This window comes from Ranitomeya variabilis, chromosome 4, assembly GCF_051348905.1.
Source record: "Ranitomeya variabilis isolate aRanVar5 chromosome 4, aRanVar5.hap1, whole genome shotgun sequence".
Classification (NCBI taxonomy): Eukaryota; Metazoa; Chordata; class Amphibia; order Anura; family Dendrobatidae; genus Ranitomeya; species Ranitomeya variabilis.
This window is the reverse complement of record NC_135235.1, coordinates 577,555,434-577,577,818: the sequence shown is the minus strand read 5'-3', so window position 1 is coordinate 577,577,818 and position 22,385 is coordinate 577,555,434. Positions and strand designations below refer to the sequence as shown.

Genomic DNA, 22,385 nt, shown 5'->3' with positions numbered 1-22,385 from the left:
AGCTGTTCAGTTTCCCTGCACTGCCCCCACAGGTAAAGAGAAGTATTACACAGTTCTTCTTAAAATATGTTGGATTTCCATGTAATACCTAAATAACTCGGATTTTCCCATAATCTGCATTTTGACTAATGAATTAAAGATCTGATCCCCCTTCTTGAAGTTATGGGAGTATTTTTTACTTAAATGCATATATTTTGAGTTAAAAATATTTTTTGCTTTTGCATTTTGATAATTTTGCTACAACTATACTAATGTTTATGATGGTATTTGTACGAGAAAAAGGAAAATCTTTCAAAAATAAACAGATTAAAAAAAAAAAAAAATTTTTTTGCAATTAGTTTTCATTAAATATTTTATTTGGCTTTACTTTTTCAGGTTCTTTGCAAGATTAATCAAGAATTCTTCAGTCAGCTCGTTCAGACATAGCGTTTGTAACTCTTTTATCTGTCTTTTATCTCCTTTTTTCTCATCGAATTTAGGACCACAAACCACATCGAAGAAAATATATTCCAAATCAGCTGAGAGGAGCTCAGTAAACACATAGATGAGTTACAAACAGAGCTCACTAATAGATTCTTAGGTTAACTTTTTCTGTAGCCTGCGATGCGATAGACTTCAGAAGGCAATGGGTAAAAAAATTGATAATGAACCCTAATTGGAAAAAAATATTTTTAGCCTAAAATATATGCGTTTATGTATAAATAATGGTTTTTATATTCTTTAAAATCCTCTGATGGGCTGTCTTAAGGGGAGCCTGTCACGAATGAATAAGCTTTTAATCTGCAGATAAAGGGTTAATCTGCAGGTTAATAGCATACTGCAGCTACGTCTTGGAGAAAATGAAATTTATTCCTCCGGGAGCCGCCGGCCTTCAGTGAAGCCCCCTTCACATGTCAGCGTTTACAGTTCGTGTGGTGACAGTTTTTCACACGTACTAGAGGCACTTACACACGTAGACCCAAGTGAATGCGTCTGTGCACATGTCAGTGTGTTCACACGAACACTGTGTCCATGAGAAAATCACGTAGACATGTCCATGATTTGCCAGCAGCACGGACCACAGACCATAATACATCCTGCACACATGCACATAGATGACATCCGTCTATCACCAGCATGACACGTACCAGCGTGTGAGAAAAGCGGTACCATTAGCACTGTTCCCAGGCATCGGGTGATGAATCCAACTCTCATCATCGTCAACTGGTCTCCCTGCAATCAGCGCGTGACTAGGCGATGCTGATGAGAGTTGGAGTCAGCACCCCCTTTATAGCATGCATTAAATAAATAAATAAAATCATTGTGGTACCCCCCTTATTTTTCCAAACCAGCTGAGGAAAATCAGATAGCTGGGGGCTGTTGTTATTATTCTGGGAAGCCATAAAGGTTCCCAGCCTATTTATATCAGCTCACAGCTGTCTGCTTATCCTTTACTGGTTAGTAAAAAGGGGGACTCAAAAAAAAAATGATGTGGGGTCCCCCTTTATTTTTACTAAGAAGCAAGGGCCAAATAGACATATTAATATGCTTGGAAGGGGCCAATGACATTGTTCCCCACCCTGACTAAGAACAACAGCCCTCAGCCACCTCAGAAATGGCACATCAATTAGATGCACAAATCGGCTCTTCCCACTTGCCCCGGTGCGTTGGCAAGTGGGGTAATAGTTTTGGGGTTGATGTCAGCTCTTTTATGTCCGCTGACATCAAGCCCAGGGGTTAGTAATGGAGAGGTATCTAGCAAGCACCCCCATTACTAACCCCGTATTCAAAATTAATAAAAATACTCAGAGAAAAGTCCTTTAATTGTACAAATCACTCCACAACAATTGCCCTCATTTTTTTGTGTGGTTACAGTCACTGCTCAGTACAACGTTGGCTGTGGCTGCAAGCATGCCCTGACACTTTGATTTAACAGCTTCCTCTACACAGATGCGCTACACACTGTCAATCAAAATGCCTAGGTATGCTTGCAGCCACCAGTCACAATACATGACTGAAAGCCGATGGCTTCCTGGAGAAATAAAGTTCAATTTCTCCTGGTAGACACCCTTTTAGTGTTAATAGCTGCTGAAGTGACTTGTAGGAGAAAATATTGCATTTCCTGCTGTTCCAACATATTCTTCAGCGCCCCAGAGTCCTGGTCGTTGCAGTGATGTCATTCTTCCACCAGGGGGAGTGATATCACATCTGATGGCAATAAAGGAGATCTTCCTACCAGGTATCACAAACCATACACCACACTTCACACTCCAGACCACCAGGGGGAGCCTTGCTCCTATCTACTAGGGCACTCCTCACAGAAGGGTAAAACTGGAGGGCTGGATAGAAAGTTAGAGAGAAGCTGACTGGGCTTTGCCCAGGCAACACCTGTCAGGCAGACAGGGGGAAAGGAGGAACATCGGAGCTGCAGACAGAGGGTCCCTGACAGGGGTGGGATCCTGTCAGAGGCCTAGCTAGACAGAAGGACACGGAGCTGCGCCTGCCCCACGTGCGGCAGCATCCTAAGAACGGACACGAAGAGAATTGTGTTGTAGAGGGTGAGAAACAAAGTCATAGCACAAGGAGATAACACCAGAAGGAGTTCTGCCCTGTAATAGGCTGCCTCCTTCTGAGGCGCGTAGCCGGTGGCCGGAACACCGAGGGAGCAACCGTCTCCAAGCCTTGCTCCAGAGACCGGCAGGACAGTCAATTCCAAGTTGGCTGCCCGACCTTAATACCTAAGAAGACACGGTGGCAACTTGTGGGGGTCGGGGCGTCTCTAGGGTCCCTATAAACAAGCCTCAGGCCATCAGTCATACGGGTTTGTCCTATCCATACCATCTGGGGGACAGAGAGGAAGAAACAACATCTAGAACATCTACAACAGTTGTGAGGACCTTACCGAGAAGCTCAGCAGGGAGGTACTACAACACACAGGCGCTAGTAGGAAGGCTACTGATTTCCACCTGGATAGGGGGACTCTGGATTTGCCTTCAGACCGGCCGGACTCTGCCTACCCTGTGGTCTGTACCCTGGACTGTGGATGCTGAAGCCTCCAGTAAAGGTAAAGAGACTGCAACCTTGTGTCCTCGTTATTCACTGCGCCTTGCATCATCCACCATCACCACCTACACCTCTGGGAAGCCCTGGGGATACACTTCACCTGTGGGAAGGTATACCATCTAGCTGCCATAACATCTCCCCAGCGGACCCCTAAGCAGCGTCGGTCACCCTGACCGAATACCACAGGTGGTGTCAGGAACTACCCCTTTAAAGACCTTTCCCGAAACCATAAAAACTCTTTCTTTCATTGAACACCCCTCAAAAGGGCCACGGACTGGGTCAGGCCACCGTGACATTCCCCGAACCGAAGGACCCGGTACCGAGTACCCCATTGCCCTTACTGTGGGGGCGATCCAACTTCATAGCCCTGTACACAGATTTTCACCTTTGGGTCATAGTTGGGGGGGTACAGAGTTAGCAGTCACACCTGTGCCTCTCTGCCATATATTATACCAGTAGATTTTGCATTGGACTCCAAATACATAGTGCTCATGCAAATGTCTGTGTAACACGGTCTAAGTATGGACCCAATGCACAGACTGACTGTGGGTCTCCTGACCTCAGCGTGACAGACTAAAAGAATTAAAAGATGTCACACTCAGGTCAGGAGTCCCGCGGCTAGTCCGTGCATTGTTGACTGTGATTGGACCATGTTGCACGAACGTTTGCATGACCCTTACTGATGTCACTTCCTGTGCCCAATGGAGGGCACTATGTGATATCTTAGACGTACAAAACACTGGAGGAGGAAATATGGTACAATGAGGGTCCTCAGAATGAGTTCCTTAGCTGACCCAAAAAGAAACATTCTGACTACACCCCCACAAGAAAAAATCAGCTATAATATACAGTGATGGGAGACAAGTGTCACAAATTTAGAGCACGGTGAGTTGAGCGCCATCATCCTCAGGCTGGAGGTGGTGATCCAGAGAAACCCAACAACAAGGCTGAAAAGAAAATATACCAGAAACTCAAAATAACACAAAACCTCACACGGCAATACGAATTAACAAGTCCAATTCATACCTCTGAGAGTGCAATAAGGCAGAAACGTAAAAACAAGCTGACAGCCAAGAGTAACAATGCCGAGACAGATAAGTGGCACCATACTGTAGAGATGGGTCAGTGACTAGAAGCTTGGTGTTAAATTGTCTTTCCAGTAGTAGATTATATATGAAACATACAGTATAAGGTCAAACAACCTAAGCTTTGGTCTGGTGTTTGATCTTTGTCCAGCTTGTCATTGTCATGATCCCTATTATTATGTCACTGACCCGTTCATGTTCTCTGCAGGATGAAAAGAACCAGATGATGACCACCAATGTTTGGGTCAAACAGGTGAGTTTCCTCAGGTGCCTTCGCATGATATGGGGCTCATTGATCACTGCCAAAATAATCTAAGGAGGAACGTTTCTTACTGTGGAGAATGCCAAGTTAGCGGCAATGAAGACTTATAGGTCATGTGATGCTCACCTGTAAAGTTAAATATGCAAATAGCCTCTTCAGAGAGGAGGAGGAATAGGACTCTAGGGTCGCCTGCTGGATGTACAGTAGCAATCCTAAAAATCCATTTCAACCCTTTAACAATCCTTGATAAATGGCTTAGAATAAGAAACCAAACCAGACACTCCATTTACATATGTGTTTCTGGGTGTTTGCTCCTCATCAGTGTAAAGCATGAGATCTGAGTGAGAGACCTCTGAAAGGGAGCTTAAGGGGAAAGGTTTCTCCTTGTGGAGAGGGCCAAATCGTCATAAGGAGACCTATCGGCCATGCAATGCTGCTCTGGGAAATTAGATATGCATAGAGCCTCTTCAGAGAGGAGGACAGTGAAACTTTGCTGGTTTCCATAAAAAACATATCTGTCTATCATGCGTGACCTCCCTAAGGCAGTCACACCACTCTATATAATAACTGGTCAGGGGTCTTATTACAGTTAATAACTCTCTATTATCATTATCTCCTCCAGTTCAAAAGTCTCTGCTAAGACCACAGATCCTCCATCACCCATCAGCAAACTGCTGTTGACAGTTCTGCTTTTTTTCTTCACTAACCCAACTTTACTTCGTACTCGTTTAGGTATTTAAAAAAAATTAAATTAATAAATATACCTAATTTAAAGGACTTCAGATTTACCATATCCATGTGTTAACATTTTCTATTAAAACCACTTTATTTCTAAAAATGAACATGAAACCATGTTGAAAGATAATAAATCTATTAGAAAGATTCCAGATTATACCGTAGAGTGCATGAAAGTCAAAGGTGAATTATTACCTTATTATCTCCTCTGTAGCGTGTATGCATAGGGAACGCTGCATTGTTTATTTTTGATCTCTTTGGATTCTCGCCCATAGATAGAAACCGTTCATATGGGTGACTTGCACATAATTACATGGCATAGGACATATCAGTCACAAGGACCAGGTTATCTTGGACACATTCACCACTTGCTGGCTGGCTTCCATGGAAATGTTACCTGGTAATTATTCTAATAGCATCTAAAGAGAGCTGGTGATTTACATATGTGTTATCTGTGCTCCCTCCTACAGGAATGGCATGACTACAAGCTCCGCTGGGACCCCCTGGAATATGAGAATGTCACATCAATCAGGATTCCCTCAGAGCTGATCTGGAGGCCAGACATCGTCCTGTATAACAAGTGAGGAAGCCTCCCTAATCTGCATTACATAGGAATCCTATTTCATTACTAATGCATGACCAGGAGGGTACAACTATTGGGATTTAAGGTGGTCAAATAAGTTTGTGCTAAGAGGCCTAAATCTCCTTATAAAAGAGTTGAAAGATGGTATGTCCTTCTAATTTTAAAAGCATGTTGTGGCCGTTTAAGGTATAGTGGTTCCCCACTCTGGGACGGCAGAAGGATTCAAGCGGAAACAGGAAATAAGATTTCAACAACCTTACAAGAAGGCAACGCACTTGATAGTTTCACAGTCTCACAAGAGGCAACAAGATTACTTGAACAGAGGTAGGTAATTGCCTTATATGGCAATTTGCTGGCACTCTCCTCAGCAGCAACTCCTTCACTCTGCAACAGTCTAGGTTTCTCTATCACAGCAGTACTCAAAAGACTGGTCACAAACCTTCTCATGGTCACCTTTCTTTTCCAACAGTTTCCTATAATAGCTTGTCTGGCACTTTGAACAATTTCTGTGATCCAGTCTCACAGTCAGGCGCCTATCTCCTTGCCATCTCTGGTGTGGCACTCCTCTTCACACTCAGGCATCAGGTTACAGACTCCACTGGTGTGGCAAATCCTGCTGCTCTTGAGTTGCCATTTCCTTGCCTGGTCTGGCCTGGTCTTCTTTCCTGGATCAAACAACATTTGAACTTCTTTATGCTCCACTGTGGCAAAGTCCTGGAATTTTGCACATTACTGGCTAGTGTCTACCCATCCCCATTTGCTATCTAACTAAGATGCAGGCAGTTTTTCTCTGCTGAACAACTTTTCCTACTTTGTCTTTGTCTGTCTGACCTCAACAAGTGGGATAGTTTGGGCTCTTTAAACCTTCTTGACTCTATAGATATGAGAAGGTGCATACAAATGCCAGCAACATGTTGCCCTCTGACCCAACCAAGTCACAAATAACTCACATTAAATATAAAGGGTCATTCCCGTCTCAACTGGAAGTTGCAGAAATGTTGTTGCACATCTGTGCTTGGCTGTTTCCAGTGCTGAACAAAACTTTTTAAAGCCACTTCGCTTATATTCCCACTTGCTATGATTTTATTACACACTCTCATCAAACATGCTGAGCATTTGTGGTGTGTATTAAGATGTTCTGCAGCAGCTGAAGTTTGTACTATGAGGCTAAGCAGCAGTTGAGATATGTATTAAGAGGTTCTGCAACAGCTGATGTGTGTATTGTAAGTTTTTTTAGTTCGTTATGTGTAATAAGAGGTTCTGCAGCAGCTTGAATGTGTATCATGATGGTCTGAAGCAGCTGAGGTAATACACACCACAGATATTGAAGAATTCCCTTAAAGAGTGAAGGAATAGTACTTGTCACTCAGTCTATGGTTGAAACTGGAGAAGGAACGTCCTACAAAGTAATCTGCGACATAAAGTGGAGCAGATTTTATGTGGCACCGCTTATCTCTATATAATCAGCCAGCCTGACATAAAAATGGAAATTGTGATGTCAACATTCCAAAATTTGTTAAATTGAAATGTCCGATATAAGGAAATATCTCTATAATGCGGCAGCGCTGGTGCGTTTCATGTCATTTATTTCATCTGTCTGACATTTCATTTACAAAATGCGTTATCTGAATGTCATTTACTGCATGAGAAATCTTGTGAATTTAGCAAAAAGTACAAGATCCCTGCAGGGGAATATGAAGGAGAAGGACGTTAACATGTGTGCTGTGTACTTTGTGGAGGGAAAGACACTATGGAAAGGTCCTGTACAGGAAGCCTTATGATATTTGGAGTGGACAACATATGAAAAGCTCAAGTCGGGATTCTGCTTTATTAAAATACGGTAATCTCTTATCCCTTTTCACCCATTACCTTACAGTGGAGGTATTCACATGCACTGAGGATAAACTGGATTATCTGGAGATGTTCTGAAAATAGATCATGTCAAATACCGTGCTTCCGAAAATTAAAGTGATCCTGTCAGGAGGCTCAACTGTGGGCCCGGCTAAATATATTTCATTATCTATCTTGTACCTATCCTGAGTTACGTCCTGTGATATATCATCCAGAGCTGGACTCACTATTCTGACTATTCTGCTATAGGAGTCATTGTGTAAATTACTGATCGTGAGTTATATCCTGTATTATACTCCAGAGCTGCACTCACTATTCTGCTGGTGCAGTCACTGTGTACATACATTACATTATATAGTTATATAGTTATTAAGGTTGAAGGAAGACTGTAAGTCCATCTAGTTCAACCCATAGCCTAACCTAACATGCCCTAACATGTTGATCCAGGGGAAGGCAAAAAAAAACCCATGTGGCAAAGAGTAACTCCACCATGGGGAAAAAAAATTCCTTCCCGACTCCACATACGGCAATCAGACTAGTTCCCTGGATCAACGCCTTATCAAGGAATCTAGTGTATATACCCTGTAACATTATACTTTTCCAGAAAGGTATTCAGTCCCCTCTTAAATTTAATTAATGAATCACTCATTACAACATCATACGGCAGAGAGTTCCATAGTCTCACTGCTCTTACAGTAAAGAATCCGCGTCTGTTATTATGCTTAAACCTTCTTTCCTCCAGACGTAGAGGATGCCCCCTTGTCCCTGTCTCAGGTCTATGATTAAAAAGATCATCAGAAAGGTCTTTGTACTTTCCCCTCATATATTTATACATTAAAATAAGATCACCCCTTAGTCTTCGTTTTTCCAAACTAAATAGCCCCAAGTGTAATAACTAGTGTTGAGCGATACTTTCCGATATCGGAAAGTATCGGTATCGGAAAGTATCGGCCGATACCGTCAAAATATCGGATCCAATCCGATACCGATACCCGATCCCAATGCAAGTCAATGGGACGAAAATATCGGAATTAAAATAAACCCTTTATACACTTGTAGGTTCATTCTACATGAAGGAAAACAACTAAGAATAATGTAGGATGTATTGGGGGACGTGGCGGAGACATTAAAGGCACAGAGGTTTAGCCCAATGTAATAGAATAGCAGGATTTTTTTTTTTTTTATGACGTTCGGCGTTAGAAAGAATTTGACTGTTATTTTTTTTTTTTTTTATGTCACATATTGATGTTTCACTATCACTACTTCAACGCCCTTCACCTTCTTTTTTACTTCTCCCACGCTTTCTTCTTCATTATCCTCATCATCAGCTTCTTTGACATCAACTTCTTCACCTTATTCATCTTCTTCTTCATCTTCTACCTATTATTTTTTGGGTTACATTGTTCATATTCTTTTTATTTTACTATTATCTTCATCATATTCAACTTCTTCATCATATTCTTATTTGTGACAGGCATTCCCGTAGTTGTTATCTATAAAAGTTTGAAGATTACACCTTCCGTTCTGCCTGTCACAAACCAGTTACATTTGTCCGCGTTCAGTTTGGCCTGCAGCATCAGGCTTTATCCAGGGGCACCACGAGGAGGAACGGACTCACCCCCATACACTGCTTAGTCTTCTTCTGCTTATAATTTACATAATATTTTTTTGCTCTGATATTTTGTGTTATGCTTAATGTCCTTCTGCTCTTTGTTCTGCAGCCTCTTGTTCTTCTGCTTCTCGGTCTTCCAGGTCGTCGTCGTCTCCAGGGTCGTCGTCTCCGGGGTCGTCGTCATCGGGGTGGTCTCCGGGGTCGTCGTCATCGGGGTGGTCTTCAGGGTCATCGTCTCCAGGGTCGTCGTCATCACGGTGGTTGTCGTCTCTGGTGTCGTCGTCATCTTAGGGGTGTTCTTCCGGGTCATCGTGTTTAGTCTCTTGAACTTGGAAATGTAGCAGAAGGTACAAGAAGGCTGAGAAAATGCCGAGAACCAGCTGATGGAACTGGAACTCGGATGGCTACCCGAAGGTCCAAGAGCCAATGGAACTACCGAGGACCAGCTGACGTTACTGGAACCCGGTTACTAAGCAGGAGGTACCCGTGCCTGAAAGCACTACCAAGGACCACCTGACGTTGGTGGAACTCGGATACCCAGAGGGAGGCACCTAAGCCAAAGGCTCTGCCCGGAACCAGCTGACGGTACTGGAACCAGGATGGGGAGCAGAAGGTACAAGAGCAAAAGACACTGCCGAGAACCAGCTGACGGTGCTGGAACCCGGATGGGTAGCCGAAGGTCCAAGAGCCAATGGAACTACCGAGGACCAGCTGACGTTACTGGAACCCGGTTACTAAGCAGGAGGTACCCGTGCCTGAAAGCACTACCAAGGACCACCTGACGTTGGTGGAACTCGGATACCCAGAGGGAGGCACCTAAGCCAAAGGCTCTGCCCGGAACCAGCTGACGGTACTGGAACCAGGATGGGGAGCAGAAGGTACAAGAGCAAGTGTCTGCGTGGCTTTTGCAGGACACGATGCCGGCTGCACAGCAGGGGAACAGCTGGCGGTGCTGGACCCCACTGACACATTGGCGAGGTGTTTTTCTCTGTGCAGCTAGCACATCTGGGCCCCAACTGGCGGTTTGTTAGAGCCCAGGGTCAGCAGGAGGAGGAGCAGGAGGAGGAGGAGCAGGGGGAGGGGAGTGTAGGCCGAAGCCTGCACTGGCGGCAGCTTTGGGTGTGTTGTGTCTGCGTGGCTTTTGCAGGACACGTTGCCGGCTACACAGCAGGGGAACAGCTGGCGGTGCTGGACCCCACTGACACATTGGCGAGGTGTTTGGCTCTGTGCAGCCAGCACTTCCGGACAGCAACTAGCGTTGTTGGAGCCCGGGCTCTGCAGGTGGAGCAGAGTGTAGGCCGAAGCCTACTTGAACCGATTTCAAAGGTCACCTTTAACCCCCCCTCAGGGGTTAGAAAGTAGAAGAGCCACAGCTTATGCAGCAGTAGTGCTGCACAAGTCAAAGGTTGCTCTTTTAATTTTTCTCCTTGCACACGCTGAATGAAACACGTATAACATTTAGCCCTTTATACAGTCAAACTGTGTAATGGAGGCGAGAGTTCCCTTTGTAATGAGACGCAGCACAGGTGTCAAGAATCCCACCTTGGTGCAGCCTCCCGAGCGTTGTTATTTGCTGTACAGGAGTCTGCGCTGTCGTGTTATCCCCTGGCCTAGCGCCGTTAGCGCTGCCCATCTTCTGGCATCATGTAATGTCGGCCGGTGCGGTTCGCGATGACCATGAATCCCAGCCCCGCAGTGTCTTAACATTGTTAAAACACTGCGGGGCTGGGATTCAGGGCCTGGCGCAGCACATATGTTGGCCTCTCACACTCGGGTCCTTACACCCGCTTCAGACTGTGCGGCGTCATCTGATCCCTTATCGCATGCCACGGCCATGAAGCCGCACAGTCCGAAGAAGGCGGAAGGAGAGGAGGGACAGGCGAACTGATGCACTGATCCTGCCCATCAATCACACCCTCGCAGTCCCAATAAATAAGACACCGAGGGGCGTTGTGTGGGTCAGGGCGGCCGCAGAGGCGCAGGCAGCCAAACAATGATGCCAGAAGACGGGCAGCGCTACCAAGGGGGTTGCAGCGTGTCATTACAAAGGAAAGTCACACCACCGGGACGGTTAAATGGTCACACAGAGGACACATTGCAGACGTGTTTTCAGTTCCACATGTGCGAGGAGAATACGTTTCTGAGCCACCTTGCACACATGCAGCATTACCGCTGTACAAGGTGGCTGGATAACGTAAAAACGCCTGGGGGAGGGGGGACAGGTTCCCTTCAATTTCAGTTCTTGTGTCTGCGTGGCTTTTGCAGGACACGTTGCCGGCTGCACAGCAGGGGAACAGCTGGCGGTGCTGGACCCCACTGACACATTGGCTGGTGTTTTTCTCTGTGCAGCTAGCACATCTGGGCAAAAACTGGCGGTGTGTTAGAGCCCAGGGACAGCAGGAGGAGGAGCAGGAGGAGGAGGAGCAGGGGGAGGGGAGTGTAGGCCGAAGCCTGCACTGGCGGCAGCTTTGGGTGTGTTGTGTCTGCGTGGCTTTTGCAGGACACGTTGCCGGCTACACAGCAGGGGAACAGCTGGCGGTGCTGGACCCCACTGACACATTGGCGAGGTGTTTGGCTCTGTGCAGCCAGCACTTCCGGACAGCAACTAGCGTTGTTGGAGCCCGGGCTCTGCAGGTGGAGCAGAGTGTAGGCCGAAGCCTACTTGAACCGATTTCAAAGGTCACCTTTAACCCCCCCTCAGGGGTTAGAAAGTAGAAGAGCCACAGCTTATGCAGCAGTAGTGCTGCACAAGTCAAAGGTTGCTCTTTTAATTTTTCTCCTTGCACACGCTGAATGAAACACGTATAACATTTAGCCCTTTATACAGTCAAACTGTGTAATGGAGGCGAGAGTTCCCTTTGTAATGAGACGCAGCACAGGTGTCAAGAATCCCACCTTGGTGCAGCCTCCCGAGCGTTGTTATTTGCTGTACAGGAGTCTGCGCTGTCGTGTTATCCCCTGGCCTAGCGCCGTTAGCGCTGCCCATCTTCTGGCATCATGTAATGTCGGCCGGTGCGGTTCGCGATGACCATGAATCCCAGCCCCGCAGTGTCTTAACATTGTTAAAACACTGCGGGGCTGGGATTCAGGGCCTGGCGCAGCACATATGTTGGCCTCTCACACTCGGGTCCTTACACCCGCTTCAGACTGTGCGGCGTCATCTGATCCCTTATCGCATGCCACGGCCATGAAGCCGCACAGTCCGAAGAAGGCGGAAGGAGAGGAGGGACAGGCGAACTGATGCACTGATCCTGCCCATCAATCACACCCTCGCAGTCCCAATAAATAAGACACCGAGGGGCGTTGTGTGGGTCAGGGCGGCCGCAGAGGCGCAGGCAGCCAAACAATGATGCCAGAAGACGGGCAGCGCTACCAAGGGGGTTGCAGCGTGTCATTACAAAGGAAAGTCACACCACCGGGACGGTTAAATGGTCACACAGAGGACACATTGCAGACGTGTTTTCAGTTCCACATGTGCGAGGAGAATACGTTTCTGAGCCACCTTGCATACATGCAGCATTACCGCTGTACAAGGTGGCTGGATAACGTAAAAACGCCTGGGGGAGGGGGGACAGGTTCCCTTCAATTTCAGTTCTTGTGTCTGCGTGGCTTTTGCAGGACACGTTGCCGGCTGCACAGCAGGGGAACAGCTGGCGGTGCTGGACCCCACTGACACATTGGCTGGTGTTTTTCTCTGTGCAGCTAGCACATCTGGGCAAAAACTGGCGGTGTGTTAGAGCCCAGGGACAGCAGGAGGAGGAGCAGGAGGAGGAGGAGCAGGGGGAGGGGAGTGTAGGCCGAAGCCTGCACTGGCGGCAGCTTTGGGTGTGTTGTGTCTGCGTGGCTTTTGCAGGACACGTTGCCGGCTACACAGCAGGGGAACAGCTGGCGGTGCTGGCCCCACTGACACATTGGCGAGGTGTTTGGCTCTGTGCAGCCAGCACTTCCGGACAGCAACTAGCGTTGTTGGAGCCCGGGCTCTGCAGGTGGAGCAGAGTGTAGGCCGAAGCCTACTTGAACCGATTTCAAAGGTCACCTTTAACCCCCCCTCAGGGGTTAGAAAGTAGAAGAGCCACAGCTTATGCAGCAGTAGTGCTGCACAAGTCAAAGGTTGCTCTTTTAATTTTTCTCCTTGCACACGCTGAATGAAACACGTATAACATTTAGCCCTTTATACAGTCAAACTGTGTAATGGAGGCGAGAGTTCCCTTTGTAATGAGACGCAGCACAGGTGTCAAGAATCCCACCTTGGTGCAGCCTCCCGAGCGTTGTTATTTGCTGTACAGGAGTCTGCGCTGTCGTGTTATCCCCTGGCCTAGCGCCGTTAGCGCTGCCCATCTTCTGGCATCATGTAATGTCGGCCGGTGCGGTTCGCGATGACCATGAATCCCAGCCCCGCAGTGTCTTAACATTGTTAAAACACTGCGGGGCTGGGATTCAGGGCCTGGCGCAGCACATATGTTGGCCTCTCACACTCGGGTCCTTACACCCGCTTCAGACTGTGCGGCGTCATCTGATCCCTTATCGCATGCCACGGCCATGAAGCCGCACAGTCCGAAGAAGGCGGAAGGAGAGGAGGGACAGGCGAACTGATGCACTGATCCTGCCCATCAATCACACCCTCGCAGTCCCAATAAATAAGACACCGAGGGGCGTTGTGTGGGTCAGGGCGGCCGCAGAGGCGCAGGCAGCCAAACAATGATGCCAGAAGACGGGCAGCGCTACCAAGGGGGTTGCAGCGTGTCATTACAAAGGAAAGTCACACCACCGGGACGGTTAAATGGTCACACAGAGGACACATTGCAGACGTGTTTTCAGTTCCACATGTGCGAGGAGAATACGTTTCTGAGCCACCTTGCACACATGCAGCATTACCGCTGTACAAGGTGGCTGGATAACGTAAAAACGCCTGGGGGAGGGGGGACAGGTTCCCTTCAATTTCAGTTCTTGTGTCTGCGTGGCTTTTGCAGGACACGTTGCCGGCTGCACAGCAGGGGAACAGCTGGCGGTGCTGGACCCCACTGACACATTGGCTGGTGTTTTTCTCTGTGCAGCTAGCACATCTGGGCAAAAACTGGCGGTGTGTTAGAGCCCAGGGACAGCAGGAGGAGGAGCAGGAGGAGGAGGAGCAGGGGGAGGGGAGTGTAGGCCGAAGCCTGCACTGGCGGCAGCTTTGGGTGTGTTGTGTCTGCGTGGCTTTTGCAGGACACGTTGCCGGCTACACAGCAGGGGAACAGCTGGCGGTGCTGGACCCCACTGACACATTGGCGAGGTGTTTGGCTCTGTGCAGCCAGCACTTCCGGACAGCAACTAGCGTTGTTGGAGCCCGGGCTCTGCAGGTGGAGCAGAGTGTAGGCCGAAGCCTACTTGAACCGATTTCAAAGGTCACCTTTAACCCCCCCTCAGGGGTTAGAAAGTAGAAGAGCCACAGCTTATGCAGCAGTAGTGCTGCACAAGTCAAAGGTTGCTCTTTTAATTTTTCTCCTTGCACACGCTGAATGAAACACGTATAACATTTAGCCCTTTATACAGTCAAACTGTGTAATGGAGGCGAGAGTTCCCTTTGTAATGAGACGCAGCACAGGTGTCAAGAATCCCACCTTGGTGCTGGGTGCAGCCTCCCGAGCGTTGTTATTTGCTGTACAGGAGTCTGCGCTGTCGTGTTATCCCCTGGCCTAGCGCCGTTAGCGCTGCCCATCTTCTGGCATCATGTAATGTCGGCCGGTGCGGTTCGCGATGACCATGAATCCCAGCCCCGCAGTGTCTTAACATTGTTAAAACACTGCGGGGCTGGGATTCAGGGCCTGGCGCAGCACATATGTTGGCCTCTCACACTCGGGTCCTTACACCCGCTTCAGACTGTGCGGCGTCATCTGATCCCTTATCGCATGCCACGGCCATGAAGCCGCACAGTCCGAAGAAGGCGGAAGGAGAGGAGGGACAGGCGAACTGATGCACTGATCCTGCCCATCAATCACACCCTCGCAGTCCCAATAAATAAGACACCGAGGGGCGTTGTGTGGGTCAGGGCGGCCGCAGAGGCGCAGGCAGCCAAACAATGATGCCAGAAGACGGGCAGCGCTACCAAGGGGGTTGCAGCGTGTCATTACAAAGGAAAGTCACACCACCGGGACGGTTAAATGGTCACACAGAGGACACATTGCAGACGTGTTTTCAGTTCCACATGTGCGAGGAGAATACGTTTCTGAGCCACCTTGCACACATGCAGCATTACCGCTGTACAAGGTGGCTGGATAACGTAAAAACGCCTGGGGGAGGGGGGACAGGTTCCCTTCAATTTCAGTTCTTGTGTCTGCGTGGCTTTTGCAGGACACGTTGCCGGCTGCACAGCAGGGGAACAGCTGGCGGTGCTGGACCCCACTGACACATTGGCTGGTGTTTTTCTCTGTGCAGCTAGCACATCTGGGCAAAAACTGGCGGTGTGTTAGAGCCCAGGGACAGCAGGAGGAGGAGCAGGAGGAGGAGGAGCAGGGGGAGGGGAGTGTAGGCCGAAGCCTGCACTGGCGGCAGCTTTGGGTGTGTTGTGTCTGCGTGGCTTTTGCAGGACACGTTGCCGGCTACACAGCAGGGGAACAGCTGGCGGTGCTGGACCCCACTGACACATTGGCGAGGTGTTTGGCTCTGTGCAGCCAGCACTTCCGGACAGCAACTAGCGTTGTTGGAGCCCGGGCTCTGCAGGTGGAGCAGAGTGTAGGCCGAAGCCTACTTGAACCGATTTCAAAGGTCACCTTTAACCCCCCCTCAGGGGTTAGAAAGTAGAAGAGCCACAGCTTATGCAGCAGTAGTGCTGCACAAGTCAAAGGTTGCTCTTTTAATTTTTCTCCTTGCACACGCTGAATGAAACACGTATAACATTTAGCCCTTTATACAGTCAAACTGTGTAATGGAGGCGAGAGTTCCCTTTGTAATGAGACGCAGCACAGGTGTCAAGAATCCCACCTTGGTGCTGGGTGCAGCCTCCCGAGCGTTGTTATTTGCTGTACAGGAGTCTGCGCTGTCGTGTTATCCCCTGGCCTAGCGCCGTTAGCGCTGCCCATCTTCTGGCATCATGTAATGTCGGCCGGTGCGGTTCGCGATGACCATGAATCCCAGCCCCGCAGTGTCTTAACATTGTTAAAACACTGCGGGGCTGGGATTCAGGGCCTGGCGCAGCACATATGTTGGCCTCTCACACTCGGGTCCTTACACCCGCTTCAGACTGTGCGGCGTCATCTGATCCCTTATCGCATGCCACGGCCATGAAGCCGCACAGTCCGAAGAAGGCGGAAGGAGAGGAGGGACAGGCGAACTGATGCACTGATCCTGCCCATCAATCACACCCTCGCAGTCCCAATAAATAAGACACCGAGGGGCGTTGTGTGGGTCAGGGCGGCCGCAGAGGCGCAGGCAGCCAAACAATGATGCCAGAAGACGGGCAGCGCTACCAAGGGGGTTGCAGCGTGTCATTACAAAGGAAAGTCACACCACCGGGACGGTTAAATGGTCACACAGAGGACACATTGCAGACGTGTTTTCAGTTCCACATGTGCGAGGAGAATACGTTTCTGAGCCACCTTGCACACATGCAGCATTACCGCTGTACAAGGTGGCTGGATAACGTAAAAACGCCTGGGGGAGGGGGGACAGGTTCCCTTCAATTTCAGTTCTTGTGTCTGCGTGGCTTTTGCAGGACACGTTGCCGGCTGCACAGCAGGGGAACAGCTGGCGGTGCTGGACCCCACTGACACATTGGCGAGGTGTTTTTCTCTGTGCAGCTAGCACATCTGGGCCCCAACTGGCGGTTTGTTAGAGCCCAGGGTCAGCAGGAGGAGGAGCAGGAGGAGGAGGAGCAGGGGGAGGGGAGTGTAGGCCGAAGCCTGCACAGGCGGCAGCTTTGGGTGTGTTGTGTCTGCGTGGCTTTTGCAGGACACGTTGCCGGCTACACAGCAGGGGAACAGCTGGCGGTGCTGGACCCCACTGACACATTGGCGAGGTGTTTGGCTCTGTGCAGCCAGCACTTCCGGACAGCAACTAGCGTTGTTGGAGCCCGGGCTCTGCAGGTGGAGCAGAGTGTAGGCCGAAGCCTAATTGAACCGATTTCAAAAGTCACCTTTAACCCCCCCTCAGGGGTTACAAAGTAGAAGAGCCACAGCTTATGCAGCAGCAGTGCTGCGCAAGTCAAAGGTTGCTCTTGTAATTTTTCTCCTTGCACACGCTGAATGGAACACGTATAACATTTAGCCCTTTATACAGTCAAACTGTGTAATGGAGGCGAGAGTTCCCTTTGTAATGAGACGCAGCACAGGTGTCAAGAATCCCACCTTGGTGCTGGGTGCAGCCTCCCGAGCGTTGTTATTTGCTGTACAGGAGTCTGCGCTGTCGTGTTATCCCCTGGCCTAGCGCCGTTAGCGCTGCCCATCTTCTGGCATCATGTAATGTCGGCCGGTGCGGTTCGCGATGACCATGAATCCCAGCCCCGCAGTGTCTTAACATTGTTAAAACACTGCGGGGCTGGGATTCAGGGCCTGGCGCAGCACATATGTTGGCCTCTCACACTCGGGTCCTTACACCCGCTTCAGACTGTGCGGCGTCATCTGATCCCTTATCGCATGCCACGGCCATGAAGCCGCACAGTCCGAAGAAGGCGGAAGGAGAGGAGGGACAGGCGAACTGATGCACTGATCCTGCCCATCAATCACACCCTCGCAGTCCCAATAAATAAGACAACGAGGGGCGTTGTGTGGGTCAGGGCGGCCGCAGAGGCGCAGCCAGCCAAACAATGATGCCAGAAGACGGGCAGCGTTACCAAGGAGCTTGTTGCGTGTGTCAATACAAAGTCAAATCACACCTGAGGGACGTTTTAATGGTCACAGAGGACACATTTTAGACGTGTTCACTTCAACATGGGCAAGGAGAATAAGTTTCTGAGCCACCTTGAACACATGCAGCATTACTGCTGTTCAAGGTAGCTGTAAAACATAGAAACACCTGGGGGAGGGGGGACAGGTTCCCTTCAATTTCAGTTCTTGTGTCTGCGTGGCGGTCGCAGGACACGTTGCCGGCTACACAGCAGGGGAACAGCTGGCGGTGCTGAACCCCACTGACACATTGGCTGGTGTTTTTCTCTGTGCAGCTAGCACATCTGGGCAAAAACTGGCGGTGTTAGAGCCCAGGGTCAGCAGGAGGAGCAGGGGGAGCGGAGTGTAGGCCGAAGCCTGCACTCGAGCAAGTTGAAAGGAAACCTTTAACCCCCCCCCCCCCCCAGGCGTTTGTAGCTGAAAGAGCCATTGTGTACAGCACTAATGCTGGAAAAGGTAAACTTAGCTCTTTTAATTATGGTCCTTGTACATGCGGAACCAAACATTTATGAAATGTGTCTCCTCACAGCGTTAAACCGTCCGGTAGGTGGAACTTTCCTTTGTCGTGTGACGCAGCACAGCCATCATTTTTACCCCCTTGGCGCCGTGCGCCCCCTCCTCAGCGTTGTTTGAATCTGTCCCGGAGCCTGCGCTGTTAGGTTAGCCCTTGGCCATGCACACATGTTGCGCTGCCCGTCTTCTGACCTCATTTGGTGTCAGGCTGGCTGCGCCTGTGCGGGTGCGCTGGCCGAGATCCCGCCTCGCAGTGTCGTCTAATGTAATCCCACCGCGGGCCTGTGATCCGTGCCCGTGCGCAGTGCATATCCTCTCCTCTCACTCCCCTCCCTACGGCTTTTTCAGACTGTGCGGTGTCACGGCCGTGGCATGCTATTAGGGACCAGCTGACATCGCACAGTCTGAAGAAGCCGTAGGGAGGGGAGTGAGAGGAGAGGATATGCACTGCGCACGGGCACGGATCACAGGCCCGCGGTGGGATTACATTAGACGACACTGCGAGGCGGGATCTCGGCCAGCGCACCCGCACAGGCGCAGCCAGCCTGACACCAAATGAGGTCAGAAGACGGGCAGCGCAACATGTGTGCATGGCCAAGGGCTAACCTAACAGCGCAGGCTCCGGGACAGATTCAAACAACGCTGAGGAGGGGGCGCACGGCGCCAAGGGGGTAAAAATGATGGCTGTGCTGCGTCACACGACAAAGGAAAGTTCCACCTACCGGACGGTTTAACGCTGTGTGGGGACACATTTCATAAGTGTTAGGTTCAGCATGTGCAAGGAGCATCACGAAAAGAGGCACTTTTTCCCTTTGCATTATTACTGCTGCACAAGGTGGCTCCTTCAGTAACAAACGCCTGGGGGGGGGGGGGGTCAGGTTCCCTTACATTTAACTTGTTGTGTCTGCGTGGCGGTCGCAGTACACGTTGCCGTATACACAGCAGGGGAACAGCTGGCGGTGCTGAACCCCACTAACACATTGGCGAGGTGTTTGGCTCTGTGCGTACAGCACTTCTGGACGGCAACTAGCGGTGTTGGAGCCCAGGGACAGGTGGAGGAGGAGGAGGTTGGAGGAGGTAGGAGGGATTGCCACACACACAGCAGGGGAACAGCTGACGTTACTGAACCCCAATAACAGAGGAGGGACTGTTGACTGTGCATACAGCACTTCTGGACGGCAACTGGCGGTGTTGGAGCCCAGGGACAGGTGGAGGAGGAGGAGGTTGGAGGAGGTAGGAGGGATTGCCACACACACAGCAGGGGAACAGCTGACGTTACTGAACCCCAATAACAGAGGAGGGACTGTTGACTGTGCGTACAGCACTTCTGGACGGCAACTGGCGGTGTTGGAGCCCAGGGACAGGTGGAGGAGGAGGAGGTTGGAGGAGGTAGGAGGGATTGCCACACACACAGCAGGGGAACAGCTGACGTTACTGAACCCCAATAACAGAGGAGGGACTGTTGACTGTGCGTACAGCACTTCTGGACGGCAACTGGCGGTGTTGGAGCCCAGGGACAGGTGGAGGAGGAGGAGGTTGGAGGAGGTAGGAGGGATTGCCACACACACAGCAGGGGAACAGCTGACGTTACTGAACCCCAATAACAGAGGAGGGACTGTTGACTGTGCGTACAGCACTTCTGGACGGCAACTGGCGGTGTTGGAGCCCAGGGACAGGTGGAGGAGGAGGAGGTTGGAGGAGGTAGGAGGGATTGCCACACACACAGCAGGGGAACAGCTGACGTTACTGAACCCCAATAACAGAGGAGGGACTGTTGACTGTGCGTACAGCACTTCTGGACGGCAACTGGCGGTGTTGGAGCCCAGGGACAGGTGGAGGAGGAGGAGGTTGGAGGAGGTAGGAGGGATTGCCACACACACAGCAGGGGAACAGCTGACGTTACTGAACCCCAATAACAGAGGAGGGACTGTTGACTGTGCGTACAGCACTTCTGGACGGCAACTGGCGGTGTTGGAGCCCAGGGACAGGTGGAGGAGGAGGAGGTTGGAGGAGGTAGGAGGGATTGCCACACACACAGCAGGGGAACAGCTGACGTTACTGAACCCCAATAACAGAGGAGGGACTGTTGACTGTGCGTACAGCACTTCTGGACGGCAACTGGCGGTGTTGGAGCCCAGGGACAGGTGGAGGAGGAGGAGGTTGGAGGAGGTAGGAGGGATTGCCACACACACAGCAGGGGAACAGCTGACGTTACTGAACCCCAATAACAGAGGAGCGACTGTTGACTGTGCGTACAGCACTTCTGGACGGCAACTGGCGGTGTTGGAGCCCAGGGACAGGTGGAGGAGGAGGAGGTTGGAGGAGGTAGGAGGGATTGCCACACACACAGCAGGGGAACAGCTGACGTTACTGAACCCCAATAACAGAGGAGCGACTGTTGACTGTGCTTACAGCACTTCTGGACGGCAACTGGCGGTGTTGGAGCCCAGGGACAGGTGGAGGAGGAGGAGGTTGGAGGAGGTTGGAGGAGGTAGGAGGGATTGCCACACACACAGCAGGGGAACAGCTGACGTTACTGAACCCCAATAACAGAGGAGGGACTGTTGACTGTGCGTACAGCACTTCTGGACGGCAACTGGCGGTGTTGGAGCCCAGGGACAGGTGGAGGAGGAGGAGGTTGGAGGAGGTAGGAGGGATTGCCACACACACAGCAGGGGAACAGCTGACGTTACTGAACCCCAATAACAGAGGAGGGACTGTTGACTGTGCGTACAGCACTTCTGGACGGCAACTGGCGGTGTTGGAGCCCAGGGACAGGTGGAGGAGGAGGAGGTTGGAGGAGGTAGGAGGGATTGCCACACACACAGCAGGGGAACAGCTGACGTTACTGAACCCCAATAACAGAGGAGCGACTGTTGACTGTGCATACAGCACTTCTGGACGGCAACTGGCGGTGTTAGAGCCCAGGGACAGGTGGAGGAGGAGGAGGTTGGAGGAGGTTGGAGGAGGTAGGAGGGATTGCCACACACACAGCAGGGGAACAGCTGACGTTACTGAACCCCAATAACAGAGGAGGGACTGTTGACTGTGCGTACAGCACTTCTGGACGGCAACTGGCGGTGTTGGAGCCCAGGGACAGGTGGAGGAGGAGGAGGTTGGAGGAGGTAGGAGGGATTGCCACACACACAGCAGGGGAACAGCTGACGTTACTGAACCCCAATAACAGAGGAGGGACTGTTGACTGTGCGTACAGCACTTCTGGACGGCAACTGGCGGTGTTGGAGCCCAGGGACAGGTGGAGGAGGAGGAGGTTGGAGGAGGTAGGAGGGATTGCCACACACACAGCAGGGGAACAGCTGACGTTACTGAACCCCAATAACAGAGGAGCGACTGTTGACTGTGCATACAGCACTTCTGGACGGCAACTGGCGGTGTTGGAGCCCAGGGACAGGTGGAGGAGGAGGAGGTTGGAGGAGGTTGGAGGAGGTAGGAGGGATTGCCACACACACAGCAGGGGAACAGCTGACGTTACTGAACCCCAATAACAGAGGAGGGACTGTTGACTGTGCGTACAGCACTTCTGGACGGCAACTGGCGGTGTTGGAGCCCAGGGACAGGTGGAGGAGGAGGAGGTTGGAGGAGGTAGGAGGGATTGCCACACACACAGCAGGGGAACAGCTGACGTTACTGAACCCCAATAACAGAGGAGCGACTGTTGACTGTGCATACAGCACTTCTGGACGGCAACTGGCGGTGTTGGAGCCCAGGGACAGGTGGAGGAGGAGGAGGTTGGAGGAGGTTGGAGGAGGTAGGAGGGATTGCCACACACACAGCAGGGGAACAGCTGACGTTACTGAACCCCAATAACAGAGGAGGGACTGTT

At 50.6% G+C, this 22,385-nt stretch overlaps 1 protein-coding gene across 4 annotated transcripts in view; it reads left to right on the top strand.

The window, feature by feature from the left end:
- CHRNA4 (cholinergic receptor nicotinic alpha 4 subunit) overlaps window positions 1-22,385 on the top strand; it is a 304,030-nt gene that overhangs the window by 237,409 nt on the left and 44,236 nt on the right. For all 4 annotated transcript variants that reach the window (XM_077252940.1, XM_077252943.1, XM_077252941.1 and 1 more), the window contains 2 exons: window positions 4,336-4,380; window positions 5,595-5,704. In XM_077252940.1, coding sequence (XP_077109055.1) covers window positions 4,336-4,380; window positions 5,595-5,704 — 155 coding nt within the window. The remainder of the gene's footprint in view (window positions 1-4,335; window positions 4,381-5,594; window positions 5,705-22,385) is intronic.